The sequence below is a fragment of the Rhinopithecus bieti genome, unplaced genomic scaffold, assembly GCF_001698545.2.
Source record: "Rhinopithecus bieti isolate Rb0 unplaced genomic scaffold, ASM169854v2 scaffold_2453, whole genome shotgun sequence".
Taxonomy (NCBI): domain Eukaryota; kingdom Metazoa; phylum Chordata; class Mammalia; order Primates; family Cercopithecidae; genus Rhinopithecus; species Rhinopithecus bieti.
In genome coordinates, this window is record NW_016804447.1 from 166,090 (window position 1) to 193,698 (window position 27,609).

Consider the following 27,609-nt stretch of genomic DNA (forward strand, 5'->3'; position numbering starts at 1 on the left):
CTTTATGGCTTATGCATTTTGCATCTTAGGAAAATAACTCTTTGACAGTGGCTTTTGACCAAAAACCCAGGTTGTTTGATATTCGTATCACCACACCAGCTTCTCAGGCCTTGCTGACCCACGTGTGAAAAGCCTCCAGTTCTAATCGTTGTTTCTTGATGCTTTAGATGTTCTCCTATGAATGTTTCAGTTTTTAATCCACTTACTTGTGTTCTCATTACTGATACATTTGAACACAGGGTCCTCCTCATCTTCTTCCTACAGTCTGTGGTGTTGCCTGCATTTTCTCTTCCTGTTTCTATTCCTGTAGTGGCTAACCTTAATGTGGGCATTTAACAAGGTCTAAGCAGGAGTTAAGCACGGTCTCTCTTTTCCCACAGCAGGGCCAGGACTGTGGACGCTTCGGTGCCCACCCCCCCCCCCAGCCCCTCGAGCTTGCTCGTCAAGGTGGAGGATCCCTCTAGCAATGACCCTGGGTTGGCTTCCGCTGAGGGCTGAGTTTAGGAACAGTCTCCAGGCTGTTGTTGTTTTCCTAGTCCACCCTTTCACTGAGGATGCACCCCCTTGCGTATCTGTGCTTCACACAGAGGAGTCTCCGTCCACCTCCCGCCTGCTGGGAGCCTTAGCTTCATCAACTGTCCTGCTTCAGTGTAAAACCCAACCCCTGGGCCGCAGGACTCACACCCTACCCACCCACCGGCCTGCTCTAGGATGGCAAGCATCTCTGCTTCTGACGTCCTCTCCCCTTTCCACGTTTGTCCCTGGTCGTGTCCTTGCCTGTTCGTGAATCCACTTGTGCAATCAACATGATGCTTGTACTCGGCAGTGATCCTGGGTGTTCGCACAATGTGGTTTGCCAAAAACAAAAGTCAAGAAACTTTTTTTTTTTTTGAGACAGAATCTCCCTCTGTCGCCCAGGCTGGAGTACAGTGGTGCCATCTCAGCTTACTGCAACCTCTGCCTCCCAGGTTCAAGCCATTCTCCTGCCTCGGCCTCCCAGGAAGCTGGGACTACAGGCATGCACTACCATGCCTGGCTATTTCTGTGTTTTATTGATAGAGATGGGGTTTCTACCAAAAAGACCACGTTGTCTAGGCTGGACTCAAACCCCTGGGCTCACGGGATCTGCCCTTCTCAGCCTCCCAAAGTGCTGGGATTACAAGTGGGAGCCACTGCACCCAGCGAAGAAAGACCTTTTTTTTTTTGAGATGGAGTATCGCTCTGTTGCCCAGGCTGGAGTGCAGTGGCAGTCTCGGCTCACTGCAAGCTCTGCCTCCCAGGTTCAAGCCATTCTCCTTCCTCAGCCTCCCGAGTATCTGGGACTATACGCACCCACCACCACGCCCGGGTAAATTTTTTTGTGTCTGTGTATTTTTGGTAGAGACGGGGTTTCACCATGTTAGCCAGGATGGTCTCGATCTCCTGACCTCATGATCCGCCCGCCTCGGTCTCCCAAAGTGCTGGGATTACAGGCGTGAGCCACCGTGCCCCGCCAAGAAAAGACTTTTAATGTTTTGTTAAGAAGTTACTAGACAGTCCTTCATCCAAATTCACTACCAGACATTGATATAATAGTATGAGTCTTTAGTTCATAATACTCAATGATACTATATTTTGAAGAGTCCTAAAAGCTTTGGTAATTTTGGTCATTTTTTTTTCCTTCATTAGTTTCAAAATTACAGTCATAATTTCTAACGTAATTTTAACTTTTTAAAAAAATTTTTTTCACTGCTCAACTTGTTGCTAGATTTTCAGAAATTACAAGGAAAAACTGAAATAACAGAGCTGGGGTGTTAGCATCAGCAGGGCACGGGGCAGGGCTCCTTGTCGGAGTGGCAGCGGGAGCTCCCACAGCTCCATCTCCTTTCTGTGTGACCCCGCCCCATGCTGCTGCCACTTTCCTTGTCTCTGCTGGCTTCTCTGCCACCTTCCAGACCCTTCCTTTTGTGTGGCCGATTTTCAGGAGGGGCCAGGGGCAAAACCTAGTAGCTGCAACCTAGGAAAGACTTTCTTGTTAGTTGGTGCATCCTTTATCAAACAGACAAACCCCGAATGCTGGTGGTTTAGCACGTGCTTTTTCCTCCTGGAGAAGACAAGTGCTGGCCATGGGCCTCTCTTCCAAGCAGCGACTCAGGACCGGCCCTCTGCAGCAGCGGCCCAGTGACATACATTCATTCTCCAAGACCCGCGCCGCTGGGCCTCTGAGGGGCCCCAGAAACATCCCGTGGCCACCCATCCCAGGGCATTGCTCCCACGTGGGTGCGGATGACTGCGCTCCTGGAGGGGCTGAGTTCGTGTTTGGGTCCAGGGAGTACCCAAAGCCGCTTGTCTGCTGGTGGCAGGCATGACAGACGCTTGATTCCCAACCTTCCCCGCTTTCGTTTCCGCGTTTACTGAATGCTCGGCGCCCACCTCAGTCCGCGGCAAAGGAGGGAGCCCCTGCCACACTGCAGTGCGGACGGCAAGGCCAACATAAAGACACGAGGCGTCAGCAGAGGACGGAGCCACAGCGGCTCTGGGGCTGTCTTCTCTCCGGAGATCGGGAACGGAGCAGAGAGAAAACGCAGGCAGCCACGCTGGGCGGAGGCTTCCAAGACTGCGCCGGCCCTGGGGAAGGGCGCACGCGGGGGTCGCCAGAGGCAGCGAGAGGGCCTGAGTTGGGGGGCCTGGCACAGGCAAGGAGACCCCCCCCCCGGCAGTTACCATGTTCTGCTGGGGAGCGGCCACGGGGCAGGTCGCCGAGCTGAAGTCGGTCGGCCAAGAGACTGGTACCCCCGCCGCCCGGAGGGCCGGACCCATGGTTCCGGCGCCGTTGCCGGAAGCGGAAGTACCCGTTCGCTGTCCACTTCCGGGGCGGCGGCGGCGGCGGCGGCGGCGGCGGCGGCGGCGGCGCGCGGCGGCGGCGGCGGCGGCGGCGGGCGGCGCGGCGGCGGCGCTTAGAGGGTGAGTCCGCAGGTCCTGACGGCCCAGCGGGTCCATGGGGCGGTGGTCGCCGTGTTTCATCCTTGCTCTCCCTGTCTCTGGCTTCCGCGGGGGCGCGTACGGGGAGGCCAGACCGGGACCTGGAGGGCAGGGAGGCCGTTCTGGATACCGTGGAGTATCCCGCTCGTGCGAGTGTCCTCGGCGCAGGTGTTCCCTCGGCGCAGGTGTCCTCCCCGGCACATGTGTCCCCCCAGGCGCAGGTGTCCCCTAGGCACATGTGTCCCCCCAGGCACAAGTGTCCTTACTGGTGCAGGTTTCTCCTTGACGGTGTCTCCCCCGCACCAGGCGCAGGTGTCCTTCCTGGCACAGGTGCCCCACCTTCGGAGCAGGTGTCCCTCCTTGGGGCAGGTGTCCCTCCAGGCACAAGTGTCCTCCCTGGCGCAGGTGTCCCCTCGGCGCAGGTGTCCTCCAAGGTGCAGGTGTCCCCTCAGGCACAGGTGTCCCCCCAGGCACAAGTATCCGTTCTCGTACAGGTGTCCCCTTGACGGTGTCCGACCCCCCCAGGCGCAGTTGTCCTTCCTGGCGCAGGTGTCCCCCCTCGGACTAGGTGTTCCTCCTCGGAGCAGTGTCCCTCCGGACACAAATGTCCTTCCTGGTGCAGGTGTCCCTCCAGCAGAGGTGTCCCCTCCATGAGGTGCCCCCCAGCACACCCCCTTGACGCAGGCATCCCCCCGGTGACGTGTCCCTCCCGGCGGAGGTGTCTGCCCGGCAGAGGTGTCTCCCTGGTGCAGGTGTCCCCCTGGGTGCTGATGTTCCCCTCGGTAGGGTGTCGTCCCCCACCCCCCCTTGGTGGAGGTACTCACAGCAGAGCCAGTGCCAGGGAAAGGCAGTCAGAAAGGCCCTGGTAGGGGTTGAACCTGGGTCTCTGTTTATGGCTTCTGAGTTCCTCTTTGGCTTCTTGACCCAAAATCTTTAGTCTTCAGCCTGGGATGAAAACCTCTGCGTTGTGTTTTTTAACTTAAGGTTTTCCCTTTTCCCACATTAGTAGCTTTGTTCTGACTCCAAGGTGAGCCTGCTTCTGCTTCCGCTTCCCAGCTCTCCACTCATGTCGCCTTGGCTTCCACCCACAGCATGACAGACTTCACTCCAGCCTGGAGATGGGCCCAGTCACCTCACTGTGTGCACCAGCAGAGTGGCTGGGTGTCCACTTCTTGGGTTACTATCCAGCCCTATAATCAAAACCATACATACTTTAATGTCAATGGAAATGCTGATGATAATATCCAAACAAAATAAGAAAATAAAAGTGTGCACCTACAAAGTTGTAGAAACAGTGGAATCTTAGCTTTAAAAGAAACTCAAAGGGAAAAAACTGGAAGGAAACAAGCCCTGTTGGAGGGAGTTGCCCCTGAGTGTCAGGATTTAAGGGGAGTTGCCCCTGGGTGTTGGGATTTAAGGGGAGTTGCCTTGGCATCTTTGTATTTTTGTCCTGTCCAGATTTTGTATATTGTATGCCTAATTTCGTAATCAGAAAATAAAGAGAAAGGAAAGGTTGCAATGTAGGTCCAGATGAAAAAGGAGTGAGAAGAGAGGTGTCTGAAAGCATGTGGGCATGGAGAATGAAAAATTCCAGGAGAAGGCGAATCTTGTTAATATTCATGAAGATGAAAATCGAACAGCTGAAATCAAGGGGAACAGGTGTATCAGATTCCCGCATTGACCAGCTGCTCACCAAGCAGCTCTCTTAGCTCCCCAAGGAGGACGATGGTGGAGCATGGAAGGCAGTCTTGCCTGCCATCTGAGCACCTGTGGTCTGCACTGGACCTGCATAAAGGAGGGAAGCGCGATGTTTTCTATGGCAGTTAAAAAAGGGAGAATGGGGTTTTGGATACCCAAGGCAGTAATGAGTTTTTTTTTGTTTGTTTTTTGCTTTTTTTTTGAGACAGAGTCTTGCTCTGTTGCCCAGGCTGGAGTGCAGTGACGTGATCTTGGCTCACTGCAAGCTCTGCCTCCTGGGTTCATGCCATTCTCCTGCCTCAGCCTCTCGAGGAGCTGGGACTACAGGTGTGTGCCACCGTGCCCGGCTAATTTTTTTGTTTTTAGTAGATACAGGGTTTCACCGTGTTAGCCAGGATGGTCTCAATGTCCTGACCTCGTGATCCACCTGCGTCGGCCTCCCAAAATGCTGGGATTATAGGCCTGAGCCACCAGGCCCAGCTGACAATGGTGACTTTTATAGGGAATCGTGGGGCTTGTGCTGGGCCTCCAGCTGTGGTACCTGTTTGGGGGAGATGTCTGTGCTGCATTTGTCTTCACTGAGGGTCCTGGTACAGCTGCCCACAGGCCTGGCCAAGGTGCTGGGGGAAGGCTCCCGAAATGAGAAACCAGCCCTGTCTTGGGGAGAGACGTGCCTTGGAGACTGACATCTACATGGTGGGTGGTTTGGGACCCAGATCTAGAATCTTCCAAATGTCCATGTCTCTCATGCCTATGAAACGCACCTGCTCTCCCCTTAAAGGTTTAACTTCCCCAGGTTTGTGTTACGAAGGTTTGTTTATCTTATCAAGGAGTTCCTCATCCTAGTTCAGCTTTCTTTGAGGTTTCCTGGATTGATGATCTCAGATGCTCTCCTTGTAGCTCCATTGTGATCATCTGATTGTTCGAGGGGAGGTTTTGTACCTGGCATTTCTAACAACCTAACAACCCTGCAATGCACACAGAATACCTCTAGCATGAACACTGTGAGGATTCCACCTGCTTTTTGACCATGAAGGAGACAGACCGGGAGGCCGTTGCGACAGCAGTGCAAAGGGTTGCTGGGATGCTCCAGCGTCCGGACCAGCTGGACAAGGTGGAGCAGTATCGCAGGAGAGAAGCGCGGAAGAAGGCCTCCGTGGAGGCCAGACTGAAGGTGAGGCCACCTGCTCCACTCCCAGGCAGCACAGAGCCATCTGTCTTGGGCTTCAGGTTCCTGCTTGACATCACCATGATGATTTTGCTAAACTAGCCTTTGTGGTGATGTGCAAGGAGGCAGAGCTGGACTTTCTTGAGCAGTTAGTGACTTTCAGCAGTGCATTACCAATCAGTAGCTTTGCTTAGAAGACAGTGGGAATGGTGAAAACAGCAAAGGAACAACCTTTTAAGCACCCTGAGGCCGGGCATGGTGGCTCACACCTGTAATCTCAGCACTTTGGGAGGCCGAGGCGGGCAGACCACCTGAGGTCAGGAGTTCAAGACCAGCCTGGTCAACATGGTGAAACCCTGTCTCTACAAAAATACAAAAATTAGCCAGGCATGATGGCCGGTGCCTGTAATCCCAGCTACTTGGGAGGCTGAGGCAGGAGAATCGCTTGAACCCAGGAGGCAGAGGTTGTGGTGAGCCGAGATTGTACCACTGCACTCCAGCCTGGGCAACAGAGTGAGACTCCGTCTCAAAAAACAAAAAACAAAAAACAAAAAACCCAGAAACAACAATAACAACACCGTGAAAGTGACTATTAAGTTTTTAAACAATACCAGAGGAATGAGAAGTAGTCTTATTTAAAGCTCTTCTACAGAGCACCACTGGAGGGCATTTTGTTCAGATTGTTTTAACTCACATTTAACACAGTGGGTCTGAAGCTCGGGTGCCGATTCTGTCCTGTGGGTCAGCTGTCCTGAGGCCAAGTATGGTCCTGGCTGAACAGCAGGAACTCACCACCCCAAGCCAGTGAAGTCCTGACCATTCTCTCTGCCTAGATAAGACCTCTTAGGAAACTAGGGTGCCTGGGGAGAACATGGGTGACATCCTTCTGAAGGTACCATAGCAGGCCACGGCCCAGGGCAGACCCGTGGTGGTGTCTGGTGTCACCAGGTGTGAGGCTAGATGAGGAGTGTCCTGACGTTTTCTCATCAAAGCTTTAAAATGCATCATTGTTCTGTTCCCAGGCAGCAATGAAAAAAAAAGTTACATTGTGAATCAATTAAATCCTTGTTAATTGTATTCTCTTTTCTGGGTATTGACTATTTCCTGCTACTCAGTGGCTTCCTGAACTTGACCCTCCCGGGAAAGATTTGTTCTTCAGGAAGCAGCACATGGCTGTCACTGGCTCTTCTCACCCGTGTGGCGTCTCTCCTCAGGCCGCCATCCAGTCACAGCTGGACGGGGTGCGCACAGGTCTCAGCCAGCTCCACAACGCCCTGAATGATGTCAAAGACATCCAGCAGTCGCTGGCGGACGTCAGCAAGGACTGGAGGCAGAGCATCAACACCATCGAGAGCCTCAAGGATGTCAAAGATGCTGTGGTGCAGCACAGCCAGCTCGCCGCAGCCGTGGAGAACCTCAAGAACATCTTCTCAGGTACCAGGCAGACACTCGAGGCACTTGCCATGCTCACACCTGTCTCTGCATGACTCACTGAGTGCTCTGTGTGCAGTGTGCTTTGCAGCCCGCACTGTAGACCTGTTGATGGTTAAGTGGTTAATTCTTGTCTGCTCAGCGTCTTTTTTTGAACGTGGATGAAGTGATGAGCTAAGCACGTAAAGGCTAGAAGAAGGCTTGTAGTTCAGTGTCAGGACAGAGGCCCAGCAAACGCAGTGTAGAGGGAGTCCCTGGCTGAGTGTCGTTGCCTTGCCTGCGATGTGGCTGTTAGACTCTGTGAGTGCAGAAGAGTGAAGATGCCGCGGCCCATGCTTAAAAGGAGCTGTGGGAGAAGCCGCCCTGCGCATGGGACAGAGCAAGTAGATCCCAGAGCAGAAGGGATGAGGTGAGCAGCAGCTCCCAGGCAGGAGGAGAAGCATGTGTGCCCAGGCCAGGGCAGAGCTGGGGCTGAGTGCCATGGGGGAGTGACCCTTTCAGTCTTCTCCCTGAACGCCTCAGTTAGAAGGATGCCAAGGGCCCAGTAACCTGTCCCTGAAAAGTGCCAGCTGGCCCTGGGTGGCGGCTCCCGGCGTTTGTGTTCACAGTCTCTTCCTGCTTGTTGTGACAGGAGCTGCTTCCACAGCCTCGTCCCTCCCCTTGGTCCCCACTCTGTGTCAAGGTCAGCAGCATCCTTCAAGTCCCCAACCTCAGAAGCCTTGGCAGGGTCCGATTCCTTCCCTTTCTTTGTTCCTGTCTCTGGCCTCTTGGCAAGTTCTTCCTGTTCCTCTACCCAACGTCTCTGCCCTGATGTCTGCATGACACTTCCCCGTCCGCAGCTGTCACGGGCCCCGGCTGGCCCTCCACACCGTCTGTGCTGCATCATCTGATGCTCCTCGGCTCCCAAGGCCACGTGTGAATTGGTGCGGTTCTCCCTGGCTGCCCACAGCACACTTGGTAACCTGTGTCCTGTCCACCCCGTCCTCTCTGCCCTCCTCTTATGCTTGTGGCTGCAGCATTGCTGAGCACCTTGTCCCGTTGCTTTGTGTGTTCCCTTCTTCCAGGGTGTGATCTGCAGGGTGACATGTTTGGCTGTGGTCTGCATCTCTTTGTGCATGCCCAACACAAATGCCACAGTGCTGCCAACTCAGAAAGCAGCTCTTCTTGGTGACTGTGGACTGCCTGGAACTGGAACAGAGTGCCTCGACAGAGTCTCCTTGGTGATGCTCAGCTGGCACCTTTCTAGTTCATTTCCTCTTATTTCGTATTGGCTGGCTACAGTTCCTTCTGGTTTTTTTTTTTTTTTTTTTTTTTTGAGACGGAGTCTCGCTCTGTCGCCCAGGCTGGAGTGCAGTGGCCGGATCTCAGCTCACTGCAAGCTCCGCCTCCTGGGTTTGCCCATTCTCCTGCCTCAGCCTCCCCAGTAGCTGGGACTACAGGCGCCCGCCACCTCGTGCGGCTAGGTTTTTTTTGTATTTTTTAGTAGAGACGGGGTTTCACCTGATTAGCCAGGATGGTCTGGATCTCCTGACCTTGTGATCTGCCCATCTTGGCCTCCCAAAGTGCTGGGATTACAGGCTTGAGCCACCGCGCCCGGCCTCCTTCTGGTCTTTTAAACTAATGCCTAATGACCAAAAGGTGCTTTACTGGAATTAGTTTATCTACAGTTGGAAATAATTTCCTTTCCTTGGTGAACAAATAAGCCTATGTGGTATGCATGTTTTTTGTTACGGATACATTTTCATTGAGAAGATGTGGTTTGGTTCCCTTCAGACTTGTCTCATTGCCTATAATTCAGTAATGCTGTGTACACAGCTCCCCTCCTGCATTCTTTCTTGTGCTAAAATGCACATACACAATTTGCCATCTTCACCATTTTTAAGTGTACAGTTGGGGACTATTAAGAACGTTCACATTGTTGTGCGACCATTGCCACCTCCATCTTCAGAACTCTTCATCTTGTAGACGTGAACATCTGTACCCATTAAACACTGACTTGGCACCCTCTGCCCAGCTCCTTTTCCCCAATGTTCTGCCTTCTGTCTACCTCATAGAAGTGGCATCACATATTATCTGTCTTTCTGTGACATGGCTTATTTCACTCGGCATGATGTCCTCTGGGTTCTTCCATGCTGTAGTATTGTAGAATTTCCTTCACTTTTAAGGCTGGATAATATTCCATTGTATGTATGGACCGCATTTTGCTTCTCCATTTGTCTGTTGGTGGATACTCAGATTGCTTCCACATTTTAGCCATTGTGAGTAATGCTGTAGTGAACATGGGTGTACAGATATTTTACTTTTATTTCGTTCTGGTATGTACACACAAGTGTAACTGCTGGACCGTGTGGTCCTTTATGTTTAAATCTTTGAGCAGCTGCTAGACTGTTTCCTCCAGTGGCTGCAGCATTTCACAGTTTTCCACCAGGAGTGTGCGAGGTTTCTGATTTGTCTGCATTTTCATTCTTCTCTTAAGTTTTTAAAAATGTCCCTTACGGTTGGGCGCAGTGGCTCATGCCTGTAATCCCAGCACTTTGGAAGGCTGAGGTGGGCAGATCACCTGAGGTTAGGAGTTTGAGACCAGCCTGGCCAACATGGTGAAACCCCATCTCTACTAAAAATATAAAAATTAGCTGGGCGTGGTGGCGACAGGTGCCTGTAGTCCCAGCTACTCGGGAGGCTGAGGCAGGAGAATCGCCTGAACCCGGGAGGCAGAGGACACAGTGAGCCGAGGTCACACCATTGCACTCCAGCCTGGGAGATAAGAGCAAGACTTCGTCTCAAAAAAAAAAAAAAAAGTCTCTTATGTTTCCTTTTTTGCCTCATTAATTGTTTAAGAGTATGTTGTTTAATTTCCACAAATTCGTGAATTTTACAGTTTTCCTTCTGATACTGATTTCTAACGTCATCTGCTGAGTTTAGAGAAGGTACTTTGTGTGATACTTATCTTTTAAAAACCTGAGTCTTAATTTGAGGCCTAATCCATGGTCTGTCCTGAAGACCGTCGCATGTGCATGTGAGAATAGTGTGTATTCTGTTGTTGGGTGTTCTTTCTGTGTTTGTTCAATCTGGTTGGCTTGTTGCATTGTTCAAGTCCTCTCTTTCCTTGTTTAACTTCTGTCTACTTGTTCTGTCCATTATTGAGAAGGAGACATTGAAGCCTCGTTTAGCTTCTGTCTGCTTGTTCTGTCCGTTATTGAGAGTTATTGAAGCCTCCAACTGTTACAGAAGTGAATGTGTCTCCCTTAAGTTCTATCCATTTTTGCTTCATGTATTTTGACGGTCCGTTAGTAAATGCAGAAATATTTGTAATTGTTACATCTTCTTGCTGAATCTTCATACATTATAGCCTTCTTTGTGATTAGTTTTTTTTTAAAGTCTATTTCATATTTATTAGTATAACCACTCCTTTTCTCTTTTGGTTATTATTTATGTGGAATATCCTTTTCCATGCTTTTACTGTCAACCTATTTGTGTCTTGGGCTTTAAGATCAGTCTCTGGTGAACACGTAGAGTTGAATCATGTTTTATTTTTTAAATCTATTTTGTCCACCTCTTCAGATTGAAGAGTTTAATTAATTTTGCCTACCTCTTTTGATCAAAGAGCTTACATTTAAGTGATTACTGATAAGAAGGGACTTCTGTCATTTTGTTGTTTGTTTTTTATATGCCATATAACATTTTTGTCTCTTATTTCTGCATTTTCTTTTTTTTTTTTTTTTGTGCTTTTGATTATTTTGGTAGTAAACACTTTAATTCCCTTCTTGTTTCTTTTGTGTATATTCTATAGCTATTTTCTTTGTGCCTACCATAAAGATTACACTTAACATCTAACATTATCTCACTTGAGTTTGAATTTATATCAACATAACTTCAGTAATACACAAAAACTGTCCCTATGTGGCTTCGTCTCCACTAGCTTTGGGTTGTTCATTTCACAGAATTACATCTTTATACATTGTGTGTCCAAAAACATAGACTAATAATTGTTTTTTAATGCATTCATTTTAAAAAATTAGGTAGAAAACAATGTGGAGTTAGAATCCAAAGTTACCGTATTACTAGCTTTTAGACTAGTTTTTAATGTATTAGTTTATTTTTTATTTGCCCCTTTTAACCAGAAAAATATTAGTCTCTTAAGTCATGTAGAAAACAGAGTGATGAGATAAAAACTGAAGTGTTAATAATACTAGATTTTATGATTGTCCATGAATTTACCTTTTTTGAGACCTTTACTTCTTCACATGGCTTCCAGTTTCTCCCTAGCATTCTTTCTTTTCAACCAGTGGGACTCCATTTAAGCATTTCTTGCAGGGCAGATCTCGTGGTAACAAGCTTTTCAACTTTTGTTTATCTGGGGATGTCTTAATATCGCTGTCACTTTTGAATGACAGTTTTGCTAGATTTAAGGTGCTTGGTTGACAGTATTTTTCTTTTAGCACTTTGAATATGTCATCCCACTGCCTCTGGCCTCCAAAGTTTCTGGTGAGAAATCTGATCTGCTCATAATCTTATTTAGGAACCCTTGTTTCTGACAAGTTGCTGCTTTCAAAATTCTTTCAAAAGTTTGATTAAGTTGTATCTTAGTGTGGACCTCTGAGTTCCTCTTGCTTGGAGGTCGTTGAGCTTCTTGGATCTTCATATTCATGTCTTTCATCAAATGTGGGGAGTTTTCAGCTATTATTTCTTCAAATAATGTCTTGCCCATTTCTCTCTTCTCCTTCTAAAAGTCCCACTAAGCATATGTTGGCCTGCTTGATGGTGTCCACAAGGTCGCTGAGGCTCTGTTCACTTTTCTTCAATCTTTTTTCTTTCTGTCCCTGATACTTGATATTTCCCGTTGTCCTGTCTTCACTTTCACTGATTCGTGCTTGCACCTGCACAGATCTGCCTTTGAATCCCTTCAGTGAATTTTTCATTTATTGTACTTTTCAGCTTCATATTTTCTTTTTGGTTTCCTTTTGGATTTTGTCTCATTATCGGTATTTACATTTTGCTCATACATGTTTGTTTCTTCACATCTTTTAGTTCCGTACACATCTTTAAATAGTTGTTTCAGAGTCTTTGCCTAGTAGATCTGCCATCCAATCTTTTACAGGGACAGTTTCTTATGTTTTCCTTTGAATGGGCCATACTTTCTTCTTTCTTTGTGTGCCTTGTGATGTTTTGTTGTTGAAAATGGACACTTGAATCAAATAATGTGATAAGTCTGGAAATCAGATTCTTTGCCCTTCCCAGGTTGATGATTCTTGTCTTTGGTTTTTGTAGGCTCTCTGTGCCAAGGCGCAGCCTGAAGTGTGCACTTCAAGGTCGTCTCAAGTCTTTTCTGAGCCTGTGCCTTTGCCTGGGCATGCATTGGCCACTTCTGAATTTTTCCTGTAAATGCAGTTACTTTTGAATGTCTTTATTTATATACAAATATCTGGCTTTCAAAAAGGGGAACAGATGAAGGAGGTGGTGAAGACATTGGCCCTTTAAATTCCCTGGAGGTGTGCGGGGGCAAGGAGGGGCCTGTGAACAGGGGAAGATGCAATAGTGGCTGCTCACCTCTTCGCACCTCTGTGGTCAGAAGCAGCAGTCAGTGATCAGAGTACAGATCTCTGGTGTGGAGGACAGGGTTCTTTTTGCCCAGCTAGGCTGCAGACTGTGTTCAGGCAGCTCCAGGAACACATCAGCACATGCACAGCTGCCAGCGGGGCAGGACGTGGGGCCTGGGTAGCCACTGCCCAGCTGAGAGCTGCAAATGCCCAGAGTTAACCACAGTTTACAATTTATGCCTTCAGTAGACTCCAGAGTTCCAAAGATAGTTACCTCAGACACATCCTGCCATTGCAGTTGTTGTTAGCTAGGGAGACGGCTTCCTGCTCTGCCGTGTTCCCAGAACGCTGCATGCAGGCAGCCTTTTATGTGGTGGTGGTGGTTTATGTTGCTGTCTTGTGCCTTCTCCCTAGTGCCTGAGATTGTGAGGGAGACCCAGGACCTAATTGAACAAGGGGCGCTCCTGCAAGCCCACCGGAAGCTGATGGACCTGGAGTGCTCCCGGGATGGGCTGATGTACGAGCAGTACCGCATGGACAGTGGGAACACACGTGACATGACCCTCATCCATGGCTACTTTGGCAGCACGCAGGGGCTCTCTGATGAGCTGGCTAAGCAGCTGTGGATGGTGCTGCAGAGGTCACTGGTCACTGTCCGCCGTGACCCCACCTTGCTGGTCTCAGTTGTCAGGATCATTGAAAGGGAAGAGAAAATCGACAGGCGTATACTTGACCGGAAAAAGCAAACTGGCTTTGTTCCTCCTGGGAGGCCCAAGAATTGGAAAGAGAAAATGTTCACCATCTTGGAGAGGACTGTGACCACCAGAATTGAGGGCACACAGGCAGACACCAGGGAGTCTGACAAGATGTGGCTTGTCCGCCACCTGGAAATTATAAGGAAGTACGTCCTGGATGACCTAATTGTCGCCAAAAACCTGATGGTTCAGTGCTTTCCTCCCCACTATGAGATCTTTAAGAACCTCCTGAATATGTACCACCAAGCCCTGAGCACGCGGATGCAAGAGCTCGCGTCGGAAGACTTGGAAGCCAATGAGATCGTGAGCCTCTTGACGTGGGTCTTAAACACATACACAAGGTAAAGCTAACCTGGTGCCTGTGTTGTCTCTTAGGTAGAAGCCATGTGTGAGAGGGGCCAGCAGCCACTTGCCGGAGAGCTGACCTCAGGGCGTCACTCTGGGCAGGTGCTCTGGCCCACGGCCTTGGTTTCTGGCCAAGGGGCATCTTCTTTCTGGTCCACCTGCTGGTGCCCAGCCTCTAGTGTTTGAACACTGTTGTGCTTGGGAGGGATCTCTGCTCTTGGCCTCTAGCCCCGTTGAGCTTGACAGGGTGCAGCTCCAGGCTGGGCCACTATCCTGTCTCACCGTGTGCTGACTTGCTTCCTTGCGGTGACACCCCGAGGCAGGCGTGTTTTTGCCCATGTTACAGGTGAGGACACGTGGTGCCAGGTGGGGCTGGGACTAGCACATGGCCACCCAGTTGGGGAGGAGACCACCACATCACCTCCCTGCCTTCCAGCAATCCTGGGTTTGGTTTCTCTTCACCAATATCCTATAGCAGTGAGTCTTTCAAAACTAAACAAACAATTACAAGTCTAGATAGTTCGAGAAAACTCTGTCATCCTTTTTGTATCCTAGCACGAGGTTTTGTCACTTCACGTAAGGGAACATGAACCGCTCTGTGCATGGATTAACTGGAAGTAGTATTGAAAACAGTGCAGTGGTGGGGTGTTCTGAAATTCTTTAAGATTAGGTAGCTGAAATGAAAATTTATTTCAATTTTCCATGGTTTCATGGATACAAAATAATATTAAATCATGTATTGGAATTTTTCTTTTTTCTTTTGGCCTGTCTTATCACTGCAGTGGAGAAATTGAATAAACCCCCCTTTTTTTTTTTTTTAGCAGGCATTTTTTGGGGGGGCTTTGTTTGTTTACTGGTATCTGCTTATAGAGAATTTGCATTGCAATACAGAAGGACAGAAGAGAAAGGAAGCACCCCCTGCAGAGAATGGTCAGCGTGGCTCTCTGCGCAACCGTGGCTCTCTGTGCAACCATGGCTCTCTGCAACTGTGGCTGTCTGTGCACAACTGCGGACTCACCTCCCCTGGCTGCCGCTCATCCTCATGGCCGCCCATTCTGTAGCCTTGACTGTGCAGGCCTCCCCCTTCGTGCCTGGTGTGTCAGCAGCCCCATGAGGCAGGAGGCAGGGGATAATGTGCCCAGGTCACACAGCCAGTGAGTGGGAAGCTGAATTCCAATCCTGTCCCTGGGCCCTCCCCAGCTGTGGCCACTAGACTGGGCTGTGCATGTGTGCACCTTGCAGTTTGCGTCTTGATTCTGTCTTTCCACGTTGTGTTTTTCTGTCCTTGGGGAGTCTTGTGAGTTCCATCACCCTGGCCTTTCTCAGGGGAGGTTGAAGTGCTCCTGCTGGAAACATTCACACACGGAATTGAGGTTCTTGGGCAAAAAAATCCAGATTAAAAGTTTTTTAAAATGTGCAGAATTTTAGGAAGCACTTTTTTACTCAGGAAGCTCTTGGATTTCTTATAGTGGACTGGCCCTTAATCATTTTATTCAGTGTTACTCTGAGAAAGTATTTAGGGTACATAGCATGAGGCATGTTAGTTGAATTTTCTGAGTGGTCAAACCTTAGAACTTAAAAAAAGTTTTAATTTTAATTTTTGTGGGTACATAGTAAGTATATCAAACCTTAGCCTTTAAAGAGCCCAATCTCATACACAGATAATATTTTTTTATTTATTTATTTATTTATTTATTTTGAGATGGATTCTCACTCTGTCGCCCAGGTTGGAGTACCATGGTGTGATCTCGACTGACAGCAAGCTCTGCCTCCTGGGTTCATGCCATTCTCCTGCCTCAGCCTCCCGAGTAGCTGGGACTACAGGCGCGTGCCAACATGCCCAGCTAATTTTTTTGTATTTTTAGTAGAGATGGGGTTTCACCGTGTTGGCCAGGATGGTCTTCATCTCCTGACCTCGTGATCTGCCCACCTCGGCCTCCCAAAGCGCTGGGATTACAGGCATGAGCCACCATGCCCAGCTGATAATAACTTTTTAATGAAAACTTTTCCTGAAGTGTAGCACGTATTTCCTGTCTTCTGGACAGTAGACTGGATGTTTAGGCTGTTCTTGCAGATGCGTTTTTATCAGTAATGTCCTGTATTCTGCGTTCCAGTCATCACCCTCTGCAGAGCATAGTGATGTTGACTGCAGTGGCTTGTTTCCAAAATACAGCACAGCTGCCCTTCCATACCCAACGGGGAGGGATTCCAGGAACCCACTTAGCTATCAAAATCCTCTGGAGCCCAAGTCCCCTTTATAAAAGGGTATAGTGTTTGCATGTAACTTGTGTACATTCTCCTTCCTGCTCTAAATCATCTCTAGATTACTTATAAAATTAAATATAGTGCAAATGCTATGAAAATAGTTTTTGGACTATATTTTTTGAAATTTTTATTATTTTTTATTGTTGTTTTTCCCAAATATTTTCAGTCTGTGGTTGGTTGAGTCAGTGGACATGGTGCCTGTGGCTGTGGGGGCCGGCTGGGCTTGTTGTCATTTTGACTGAGTGCGTTTGTTTATTCAGCGCCTCCTGTTTGCCAGGCCCTGCCTTGGCTCTGGAGGTGCAGTGAATAGAACACACGTCTTCCCCTCAGGGAAGTCTCTTCTGCATTTGAGCCCCAGCACCTTATGAAGCTGGCGCAGCAGGGTGAGGCTGGGTTTGGAGGGACTCACGTGGTCTCGCAGCCAGTGGGTGACGCCACAGAGACCCCAAAGCCCTCGGCCCCTGCCCTGCGCTTTCCCGAGCCGTGGGCCGGCTGTGACCAGGAAGTCTCCAGGGTGGGTGGACGTTCGTGTGGCAAGTGAAACAGCCTCGGCACACTTGGACATGCTCTTCTATGTCTGTCGTGGTTTGTCACTCACATTCCTGGTTCCCCCATAGTACAGAGATGATGAGGAACATGGAGCTGGCCCCGGAAGTGGATGTCGGCACCCTGGAGCCATTGCTTTCTCCACACGTGGTTTCTGAGCTGCTTGACACGTACATGTCCACGCTCACTGTGAGTAGGGCCAGCCTGCGTGCCACAGACCACCGTGCTGCTGGTTGTACAAGTATTGGGCTTGGCAGCAGGCGGCAGGGTGGGAAATGCCTTCGCGTTGACTTCCTAGGGTACGTTGCTCAGTTGCCCAGGCTCTGCTTCCAGGCCCTGACAGGTCCGTTTGCTAAAAGAGGAGAATGGCCCCTTCTCTGGGCCTGGATCCGAAGCTTGTACTCTGCTGGAGGCATGAGCCTGTGCCATCCTCGGCAGGCTGGCCAGGGCCTGGGATGTCTGAACCGTGTGTGGCGGCACCTGCCGGCTCTCGGCTCTGAGTCCCAGGGTTGGGGGCGTCAGTCAAGGACCAAAGGGCGAGTCCATTTGCAGCCTGGTGACCACCAGGTGGTCTCAGAGTGAGAGGAGGGGGTCAGCAGGGTCTGCTTCTTAGACAAGGGTGTGTCCACCTTTGTGGACAGCATTGTGCAAGGCAGCATTGTGACCAGAAGCCGAGGTGTCCTCAGGAGCTGGGGAAGGAGTGCTGTCTTCTCTTGGGACATGAGCTACTGTGGTTGCTGAGTCTGGGCACAGGAACGGACCTGACCAGACCTGACTGGACCTGGTTGGCCTCGTTCTCTGTACACCTGGGACTCAGCGGCCTTGTCCTCCAGCATGAGGTGCAGCCAAAAGGGCATCTAGTTTCTTCTCCCTCTTTATCTGTACAAAGGTTCCAGTTAAATCCCTGCAGGCTGCCGTGGGCCCTGCCTCCCATGGGGGTGGCTCCTGGGTCCCTGCTCTGGAGTCCTCATTTGGGAACGAGGACTCTGGTGCCCTGTGTCTGGTTTCTGGAGCTGTGCATGCAACCGACCAGGTGATTGGCGTGACCCTTAGGCACCTGCTCTTCTCTCTTCTCTTCTTCATCATGCTGAACTTCCTTTAGTCAAACATCATCGCCTGGCTGCGGAAAGCACTGGAGACAGACAAGAAAGACTGGGTCAAAGAGACAGAACCGGAAGCTGACCAGGATGGGTACTACCAGACCACACTCCCTGCCATCGTCTTCCAGGTACCAAATGCAGGGGATTGGCACAGTTCCGTTTCCTAGGTGGATAGTAGGACCTATAGGTTTTACAGAGTGACACAGATAGCCAGGATTTTCATCCGCAGAGGGTGGTGAAAATATTGAGAGCCCTGCCTGGTGCATCTAAGTCCTCTCCTGTCTCTGTCTCTTTCTCTCTGAAGCTGCAGAAACCTGGGACGATACTTACCAAATAGTTTTGCCCAAGGTCACTTTACTTTTCTGACCAGGTCTTTATGGGTTTGGACTAGAGCCTAATTATATGTTATTTATGTGCGACTTTCAAATGTGAGTTTGTTTGGTTGATATCCAGGATTTGTCCTAAAAAATGGCACGATTGAGTCTAAACAGGTGGATTTTGGGAGCGTCCATTATTTGTTTTGAGACGGAGTCTCACTCTGTCACCCAGGCTGAAGTGCAGTAGCATAGTCTTGGCTTACTGCAACCTCCACCTGGTGGGTCACGGCGCATTGGCTTTTAAAGTTGCTTTCCTATTCGTTGGTTAAAGTTCTAAGTATTAGACCCACCTGCATTTTTACCACGGATTCACTTCCCAAACACCCGCGCCTCACTAGGTGTTAGATCCAGTGTGTTCTTACCACGGATTCACTTTCCAGTGTTCGACCACCCTGTGTCCTGTTTTTCCTGCTTTTTTTTTCTTTTGGCTCATCATGTGTTTTAATTTGAGTGGTATTGCTGAGGGACGGAGCCCAGCTGTGTTAGAATCCTCACTCAGGACTCTGGTCAGGCAGGAGCGAGGGCTGGTGGGTGACATTTCTCTCTGAATGATACCGTTAGTTATTGACAGGCTAGTCCAAACCCTTTCCTTTGTTTGGAAACGGATGCTGTGAGAAACTCTTGTGAGGAGAGTCCAGTGAGCTCTGTCCCCTTGTCCTTCCTCTGCCTGTGTCAGCTGCTGGCAGGGCCTGGCACACCCGAGGTCCAGGTTCTTAGGAACTCTGCATCATGACGGTCATAGGGCCAGGGAAGGTGAGTCAGGCGCCTGAGGGGCCCCATCCCTGGTGAGGCTTCACTCCACATATTAGAACTCCAGTCACGTAGTGTGAGGACAGACGTGGCCCCCATGGGAGAAACCAGTTTGCCAGGAATTAAGAAATGAGTCACTTGGTACTTTCCCAGGTGAGAAAGTTGTTTTTGTTTTTTTGTTTTAAAACTAACTTCATTATTTTTCAGGTGGTTTCATTTTTTTTTCTCTGAATTTGGACTATCCTAAATACCAGTTAGCAAACGGGGGTTTTATATAATAGCAAACCTGCACTCTTAGTACACTCCTGTAAGATTATACCAGAATTAATAAGTTCTCCGATTTTTAGATGTTTGAACAGAATCTTCAAGTTGCTGCTCAGATAAGTGAAGATTTGAAAACAAAGGTACTAGTTTTGTGTCTTCAGCAGATGAATTCTTTCCTAAGCAGGTATGTCTTTTGCCAGTGTGCTAATGTACAAATTGAATGTTTTAAAATTAGAAGCAAAAATTTTTTGATCCTACTATGCCTGTTATTAAAAAAAAATTAAGCCTGTAGATTCCCCACGTGTCACTCCTGTGTTCTTCAAAAGCAAAGGGAGGGAGCGGAGCTTCTGGATCATCTTCCCCTTGAGTGGACCACATGCCTCTGTGGGCTCCCAGAGCCTATGGGTTGTGACGTCCTTAGCGATGCACCGGATGACACCAACTCTGTTGGAGTCAGGTTCCTCCCGTCGCCTGTTCTGAACTTCCTCGGGGTAGGGGTGGCAACTTCTGCCGCAGTGCCCCCTTCGCAGTGGGGAGGGCGTCCTCGGCCGAGCTGGCCTTCCTCAGAAGGGTTCCAGGCAGCCATGACCTGGCACGCCACCCTCCCCATGAGTTGTTGATGAAAATTTTCAAACCTATACAGATGTGGAAAGAATGGTGTAAAAAACTGTGCTGTGTTCACCATCGTGCAGTCCAGAAGCCATCCCCTCCAAAGCCCCCTTGCCTAATCTGTTCTCCCCTGCCCATTCCTCTCTCTCTGCTGAAATACCTTGAGGCAAACCCCAGGCACTGTGACATGGTATTTGCGACCCTCTCTCAAGCCACTGCAGTGCCATCAAGTCAGAGACACATGCACAGTGACTCCATGGGGTCATCCAATGCCAAGTCTGCGTTTGGGTTTTATCTCAAATGTGTCTTTCGATAGTTGTGAATCAGATCGGACTGCATCGCATGAGGGCTTAGGGTTCCTAGGCCTCTGGTAAGCAGAACAGCCCCTTCCCTCCTTAAGCCGCTGCTTGTAGAGCTCTGTAGAGAGATGTCCCTCAGCCTTGTCCTCAGTCTGCCATCAGCTCCCGAGCCAGATACTGGCTCCGCAGGCTTGGATCCCACTTATTGGCAAGTGTGTCTTCCACAATGTGGCACATCAGGAGACGTGGCATCTGTAGGTCCTGTCCTGGTGGCTTAGGTACTGCAGCCACACTGCCCACTCAGAGTTCCCATCTGCCATCCATCAATCGGGGTCATGCCCACGTCCCCACTGGCAACCCGTCAACAGGGGTCACAGCTGAGTCCCCACTGGCCCTCCATCCATAGAGGTCTTAGCCAAGTCCCCACTGGCCAAGTCTTAGCCAAGTTCCCATTGGCCGTCTATCCACAGAGGTCATGGCCAAGTCCCTATTGGCCATCTGTCCATGGGGATCTTGGCCTGAGTTTGTTTCTTTGGAGGTCATTGTCATTTATGAGGTTAGATTCTTCTATAAAGAGACCGTCCCTGATCACCCTCAGCTTTTTCATCACCTGAACCACACTTTGGACAGAAATGCTAACTTCTTTCCCTTTAATTGCCAGCTTTCAGTTTGCTCCTTTCTTAACATCTCTTAAAAATAGAAACGGTATTTGTTGTACGATTCTTCCACTCCCATATGTGCTTGAGAATGCCCACAATAAGTTTAAAAATAGAGCGGGTCACTATCTCTGTGTGTTTTCTTGATGTTTCAAGTGTCTGTTTTTAATTGGATGACTTCAGGGACAGTTTCTGAAAGGGAAATTTTACCTGACATTTGATGATGTTCCTAACACTATGAGTTTCTAGGTGAAGTGTACAGTAAATAAGATAAAGCTTTCCCAGTTCCTCACAATCAAATATGTAGTATATTTTTACAATCAGAATGCCGAACTATATTTTTTCTTTCTCCTTTTTTCAGTTATTTTTTACCAACTCCTCAAAATTTTTATATTTTTAAATTGTTTTTTAAGAGACAAGGTTGGCCGGGCGCGGCGGCTCATGCCTGTAATCCCAGCACTTTGGGAGGCCGAGGCGGGTGGATCACGAGGTCAGGAGTTCAAGACCAGCCTGGCCAATATGGTAAAACCCTGTCTCTACTAAAAATACAAAAATTAGGTGAGCGTGGTGGTGTACACCTGTAGTCCCACCTGCCTGGGCGGCTGAGGCAGGAGAATCATTTGAACCTGGGAGGTGGAGGTTGCAGTGAGCCAAGGTCGCACCACTGCACTCCAGCCTGGGTTACAGAACAAGACTCCATCTCAAAAAAAAAAAAAAGAGAGAGAGAGAAGGTCTCATTAGGTTGCCCATGCTGGAGTGAAGTGGTAGCTCACTGCAGCGCAGCCGGCAGCCTTTGACTCCTGGACTCAAGTGGTCTTCCTGCCTCAGCCTCCTAATGAGCTATATTTTAAAGCCTGAGGTGAAGTTATTTTTTGATCCATTTAAGTGATCAGCCTCTCTGTCCTTCCATTAGTCTGGATCGTTTAAAGATTGTTTTATTTTTAGAGGCTCATCCGGTCAGATGTTAGTGATGTGAAATATCAGGCCAGGCATGACGTCAGCATGGCGTTTGAAACAGCTCCATGTTGCCCTTAGTGCTGTTTGACTGAAGCCTGTCTGTCCTCAGATATAAGGATGAAGCGCAGCTGTATAAAGAAGAGCACCTGAGGAATCGGCAGCACCCACACTGCTACGTTCAGTACATGATAGCCATCATCAACAACTGTCAGACCTTCAAGTGAGTGCGGCTGGTGCTGTGGTGGGGAACCAGTGGAAGCTGGCCTGCCCAGCCGCTGTGTTGAACCTGAACCATTTCCTTGCAGAGAATCCATAGTCAGTTTAAAAAGAAAGTATTTAAAGAATGAAGTGGAAGAGGGTGTGTCTCTGAGCCAGCCCAGCATGGACGGGATTTTAGACGCCATCGCGAAGGAGGGCTGCAGCGGTTTGCTGGAGGAGGTCTTCCTGGACCTGGAGGTGGGCCTGGCTCTTTCCTCCTACCGTTTTCGGGGCCAAAGCATGGTGCTTCTTGACTGCCCTCTGGGACATAGGCTGTGAACTGTACCGTGCAGACGCCATCTGGGGAGTCGGGCTGTGCACTTGCATTCAGGTCAAATCGCTCAGTGCGCCTCTATTTTCTGTGATGCTGCATGCTTCATATGATGCAGGGTCCTTATGCACAATTCAGTAGGTTCACCCAGTAAGTATGAAAGACATCAGACGATTTAGTGGATTACAAAATAGAAACAGATATGTAGGGACCTGTCAAAAAGTCAAATTGAGAGTGCATACACACACACATCATCTCCTATAGATCAGTTTCGCTTTTGAATATAGATACACAAAAATCATTAATAAAATGAATTTAATATTGTATCAAAGGCATAACCTACCGTGAAATGTGGGGGTTATTTCAGAAACATAAAGATGGTTTAACATTATTTAGATGTATTGGCAGAAGTCAGAATATATTTTAAAAATAAGACCATGTAGGCCAGGTGTGGTGGCTCACGCCTGTAATCCCAGCACTTTGGGAGGCCGACGTGGGCGGATCACCTGAGATTGGGAGTTTGAGACCAGCCTGACCACCATGGAGAAACCCCGTCTCTACTAAAAATACAAAATTAGCTGGGTGTGGTGGCGCATGCCTGTAATCCCAGCTACTTGGGAGGCTGAGGCAGGAGAATTACTTGAACCCAGGAGGCGGAGGTTGTAGTGAGCCGAGATCACGCCATTGCACTCCAGCCTGGGCAACGAGTGAAACTCCATCTCAAAACAAAACAAAACAAAAATAAGACCATGGCATCTGGTGGTCCTGCTGGAAAGGGGTTCCTGGGATGAGGGGTGGGATTGGTTGCTGATTTCATCAGTGTCTGGTTGTGCAAGGGAACGGAAATGTGTGTGGAAGTGTCCCCAAAGAGGCAGACACTTACAACTTTCGCAAAAATGACTTAGCAAGAAGGAAATATTTACATTTAAAATTATTTCAAAATTTAAAAAGAATATATAAAAATGGACGAAGGACATGAACAGCCACCTCACATTAAAAGCAACACCAGTGTCCTCACCATGAAAGTAGACGCCCAGTCTTATCCTCGAAGCAATGAATGCTCAACAGGACCTGCCGCTCAGTAGGACGGCAGGAGCCGGAGATGCGGATGCCTCTCAGGCTTGTTGAGGGCGTGGGAGAAAGGGGCTGTTTGGATTCTGTGTGGGCCTGAACTGGGTTGGGTTTTGGAGGGCAGCTTGGAAATACAGCCATTGTAGTTTTAATTTGTAACTTTTACTGGAGTTTTAATTTGTATACTTCTATTGGAGTTTTAATTTGTATACTTTTATTGGAGTTTTAATTTGTATACTTTTATTGGAGTTTTAATGTATATACTTTTGACTGAAAATTCAACTTTAAGGAATTTCATCAGTAGAATTATACAGATTCACTGTTGCATTATTGCAAAATGTGAAAAAAAATTTAAATGTCCATCAATAGAGAATTGGGCAAATAAATACAATAAATATATGTAGCCATTAAAGGTAAAATGTATACATGCACAGATATTTCCATCTTTAACATGTCATTTTGTGAAGCTCATCACAGAAATTGTAGTATAAATCTCCTATACTTAAAGTACACATTTGCAGATTATATAATCGAATTTTTACCTGAGTGCGCATTGCTGTTGTAATTAGAAAAGCAGTGCCACGTAGCAAAGGCACTGAAGTGCTTCCCTCCCACACGCACTCAGCCCTTGTGGGACGTTGAGGTGATGATTTCTATGATCTGTTTCTGCTTTTCAGCAACATCTGAATGAATTGATGACGAAGAAGTGGCTATTAGGATCAAACGCTGTAGACATTATCTGTGTCACTGTGGAAGACTATTTCAACGATTTTGCCAAAATTAAAAAGCCATATAAGAAGGTAAGAAGGTGGGACCTAGTCCCCTAGTCACCTTCACGGAGGGCTCACCTGTCACCCTGCTCAGAATTCAGCATCCAGTGAGCCCCTCCGTGAGTGAACGTGCACTCGTTGTCCTGTCAGCTCAAGGAAGGCAAGAGGCTCTGCGGACCCCGCCTCCCTGGGACGCGGCTCTGGTAGAAGTGGCGGGAGCCCTGTGCCCACTCGAGGTGGAGGGAGCTGTGGTTCCCGGACAGGCCCGTGTGCCCCATTTTCTTGCCTTTCCACGCACCCCGGGGGTTTCTTTCCACTTCAGACCCTCCATCCTGCAGGACCTAGGTTCCTCTTTCCTCCAAAATGTCTGCCACGTTTTCCAGATGCTGCCGTCGTTATCAAAGGCGGCAGCGGCCACTGACACCGGCCCGTCTGTGGACCGAGTGCTGATGCGCAGCACGTGCCTCACCCATGTCTGTCCTGCTGGGGGCTGGAGCTGGCCTGGTGCAGAGCTCCAGGTCACGGTCACTGTTCCCCCACTGAGCCCCCGTTCCTCCTCTGTGGTGAGATTCCCAGAGCCGTGGCGAGCGAGGAGTGGGCTCAGCCTCCGGGGAGCCTCTGGGAGCCCCGACCTGGGTTTAAATGAAAGTGCCCGTGGCCGCCAGAGCCGTGGAGCCCGCCGCTGACTGCGTGTTTCTCCCCAGAGGATGACGGCCGAGGCGCACCGGCGCGTGGTGGTGGAGTACCTGCGGTCCGTCATGCAGAAGCGCATTTCCTTCCGCAGCCCGGAGGAGCGCAAGGAGGGCGCTGAGAAGATGGTGAGGGAGGCGGAGCAGCTGCGCTTCCTGTTCCGGAAGCTGGCGTCCGTGAGTGTCGCGCCGTGCCGGGGTGGGGAAAGCCTGCCGCCCGCAGCCCTGTTCAGCCTCCACCGCGGGACTTTGAGCCAGTGGATGAGAGTGCGTGTGTGTTTGTCAGGCGGGGGGCCTGGGTCCAGGTCCTGCCTGAGCTTGTGGTTGGACACGAATGACCACGGAGGCAGGCGCGGCGCCGCCGGCTCCCTGAGGGACGCTTCCGTCTGTCCTGTGCTGCGAGGCGCTGGCTGCCTCCCACTGACTCGCCCTCACCCCAGACCCCGGCCCCGTTCCTGAGCTTTCAGAGTAGATCCTGAGGAGTCAGGTGAAGAGGGAGGTTCCCAGTCAGGAAGGGGCTCAGCCAGAATCCAGCCGCTCCCGGGGCGGGGGACAGCCCAGGGCGGCTCCTCACATTCCTGCTGCCTTCCAGGGTTTCGGGGAAGACGTGGACGGATACTGCGACACCATCGTGGCTGTGGCCGAAGTGATCAAGCTGACAGACCCTTCTCTGCTCTACCTGGAAGTCTCCACTCTGGTCAGCAAGTATCCAGACATCAGGTAAGGGATGCACATCTGCCTTAGAATCCTGGAGTGGAGCGGCAGGTCCTTCCTCCCGTCACAGGGCGGGTGAGGCTCCCGGTTGGCGAGGTCAGCCCTGCAGCACGGCAGGGGTTCAGGTGCGGGGAGCAGAGCGGCTCCTGTGCTGCCTTCCACCCGGCCTGGGCTACGGTGTGGGTGGGTGGAGCTCGCGGGGCACACCCCGGGTGGGGACAGTGGGGGCAGGGGTAGGGTGGGGGCAGGGCTCTGACAGCTCTGCTGTGTCTGGTGGGGAAGATTTGGGCTGTGGAGTGGCCTGAGCGGGGCGAGTTTAAGAAGTTTCCTCTGTGCTCATGGTGGACTCAGTAGGGCCCAAGTGCCGCTCAGACCAGATACCCTCCGAGGACGTGATTACAGGGAGTCCCCAGTGCCAGGCCCAGGGAAGGGGACCCACGCACGTCCCCCCTCTGCCATGCTGGCTCCAGGCCCCAGGCCAGCCTTCGCAGCCCCCGTCTCAGGGCACCTGCCACTTCCCCAAGGGGCCACCTCCATGGCTGCAGCTGTGCCACCTCTGTCCCATCATCTTGCTGTTTGTGGTTAAACGTGGAAAACGGGGTCTTGAGCTCTCCACGGTCTCTGCTCTGGTTGGGTGGGAACAAAGATTTATAAAAGCAGTGTTGAAAATCTTTTTGCAATTGGATTGAGAAAAGGCAAAGTAAGATGAAAACGCAGGCTTGTCTCCCTGCTGAAAAGGGAAAGGCGCCGTTTGTCTGCAACTGTCCTCACCCCCTGCGTTCTGTGGGCTGGGGTGGTGAGGCCGTGAGCCCCTGGCAGTGTGGAGCATCATGGGGGTGCTAAGCGGGCGTGGGCTGACGTCTCCCCATCCCCAGGGATGACCACATCGGTGCGCTGCTGGCTGTGCGTGGGGATGCCAGCCGTGATATGAAGCAGACCATCATGGAGACCCTGGAGCAGGGCCCGGCGCAAGCCAGCCCCAGCTACGTGCCCCTCTTCAAGGACATTGTGGTGCCCAGCCTGAACGTGGCCAAGCTGCTCAAGTAGCCTCCGCCGACCTGCCCTGCACGCCTGTGCACAGCCCCAGTCCCTGCCCTCAGAAGCACAGGAAAGCCGCTCTCCTTGGCAACATGTGCTGCTTTCAGCTGCACGGCCTGTCCTTAGGTGCCAGCTTGATACACCGGGTGTGCGTGGAGTGAGCATCCCTAGGCCACGTGCAGAGGCCCCTTGTTGTGCTCTCAAAGCCCTGTGTGCGCAGGGTTCTGCCACATAGCCTCTCTGGGGTGCTTGTTTGTTGCGGTGGTTGAAGGCGTGTGGGGCGCAGGGGACGTGCACCTCTGTGCCCCTCTCCTCCCTGGGCCTTCACCGCACCCCATCTGCTGTAAGTGCTTGGAACCCTGTCACCTAATTAAAGTTTCTCGGCTTCCTCAGAGAAATGAAAAGGCCACGCATTCTCTTTTCTGGTGAAGGTTTTCTGACTAGTGATCTAGCAGTGCCCAGGAACTGTGTTCAATCAGAGTAAAAGTCTTCCCTCAGCCTGGAGGGCACCCTCCTGGTCTCCTCCTGTCTGACATCCCCAGACTTACTCCTTGGGTCCTTTGAGAGATGAGACACTCACCAGCTGCACCCAGGAAGCCCTGTCCCCACCCTTAGGTGAGCAGACCTCTGGCACCGGGTGGTGCCAGCCAAGTCAGCTGTACCTGGTAGACGAGCAATGGCAGGAGTGTAAATTTTAGTAAAAGTAAATATGAAAGTGAATATTTACTTTAAGTACATTTCAAGACCTGTGAATCATGCTTTTCCTGATACAGAATCCTTTAAATTCTCTTTTCCAAAATGTACCCATCTCTCTACAGCATCTGCCTTCAATGGTAGCATCATTTTGCACATTAATCTTGAATTTTTTTCCAAAGCTAATCAAGGCACTACCCCAGAGGTCAGGCGCAGTGGCTCACGCCTGTAATCCCAGCACTTTGGGAGGCCGAAGTGGGTGGATCATTTGAGATCAGGAGTTTGAGACCAGCCTGGCCAACATGGTGAAACCCCATCTCTACTAAAAATACCAAAATTGGCCAGGTGTGTGGTGCATGCCTGTAATTCCAGCTGCTTGGGAGGCTG

General features: G+C 50.1%; 1 protein-coding gene and 1 pseudogene across 2 annotated transcripts; one reads left to right on the forward strand and one right to left on the reverse strand.

The window, feature by feature from the left end:
* Positions 1-1,512: 1,512 nt before the first annotated feature.
* LOC108527183 (uncharacterized) lies at positions 1,513-3,164 on the reverse strand (annotated as a pseudogene). The gene is made up of 2 exons (XR_001884728.1): positions 3,057-3,164; positions 1,513-2,845 (listed from the first exon to the last, which is right to left on the reverse strand). The product of XR_001884728.1 is annotated as an uncharacterized LOC108527183 (transcript).
* On the forward strand, positions 2,923-26,933 carry EXOC3 (exocyst complex component 3). Its single transcript, XM_017868359.1, has 13 exons — positions 2,923-2,943; positions 5,643-5,833; positions 7,042-7,261; positions 13,210-13,891; positions 16,778-16,895; positions 17,809-17,934; positions 19,281-19,381; positions 21,828-21,938; positions 22,024-22,174; positions 23,996-24,118; positions 24,793-24,954; positions 25,370-25,497; positions 26,367-26,933. The coding sequence occupies exons 2-13, from the start codon at positions 5,690-5,692 to the stop codon at positions 26,536-26,538; spliced, it is 2,238 nt and encodes a 745-aa protein (XP_017723848.1). The 5' UTR covers positions 2,923-2,943; positions 5,643-5,689; the 3' UTR covers positions 26,539-26,933.
* The last annotated feature ends 676 nt before the right edge of the window (positions 26,934-27,609 follow it).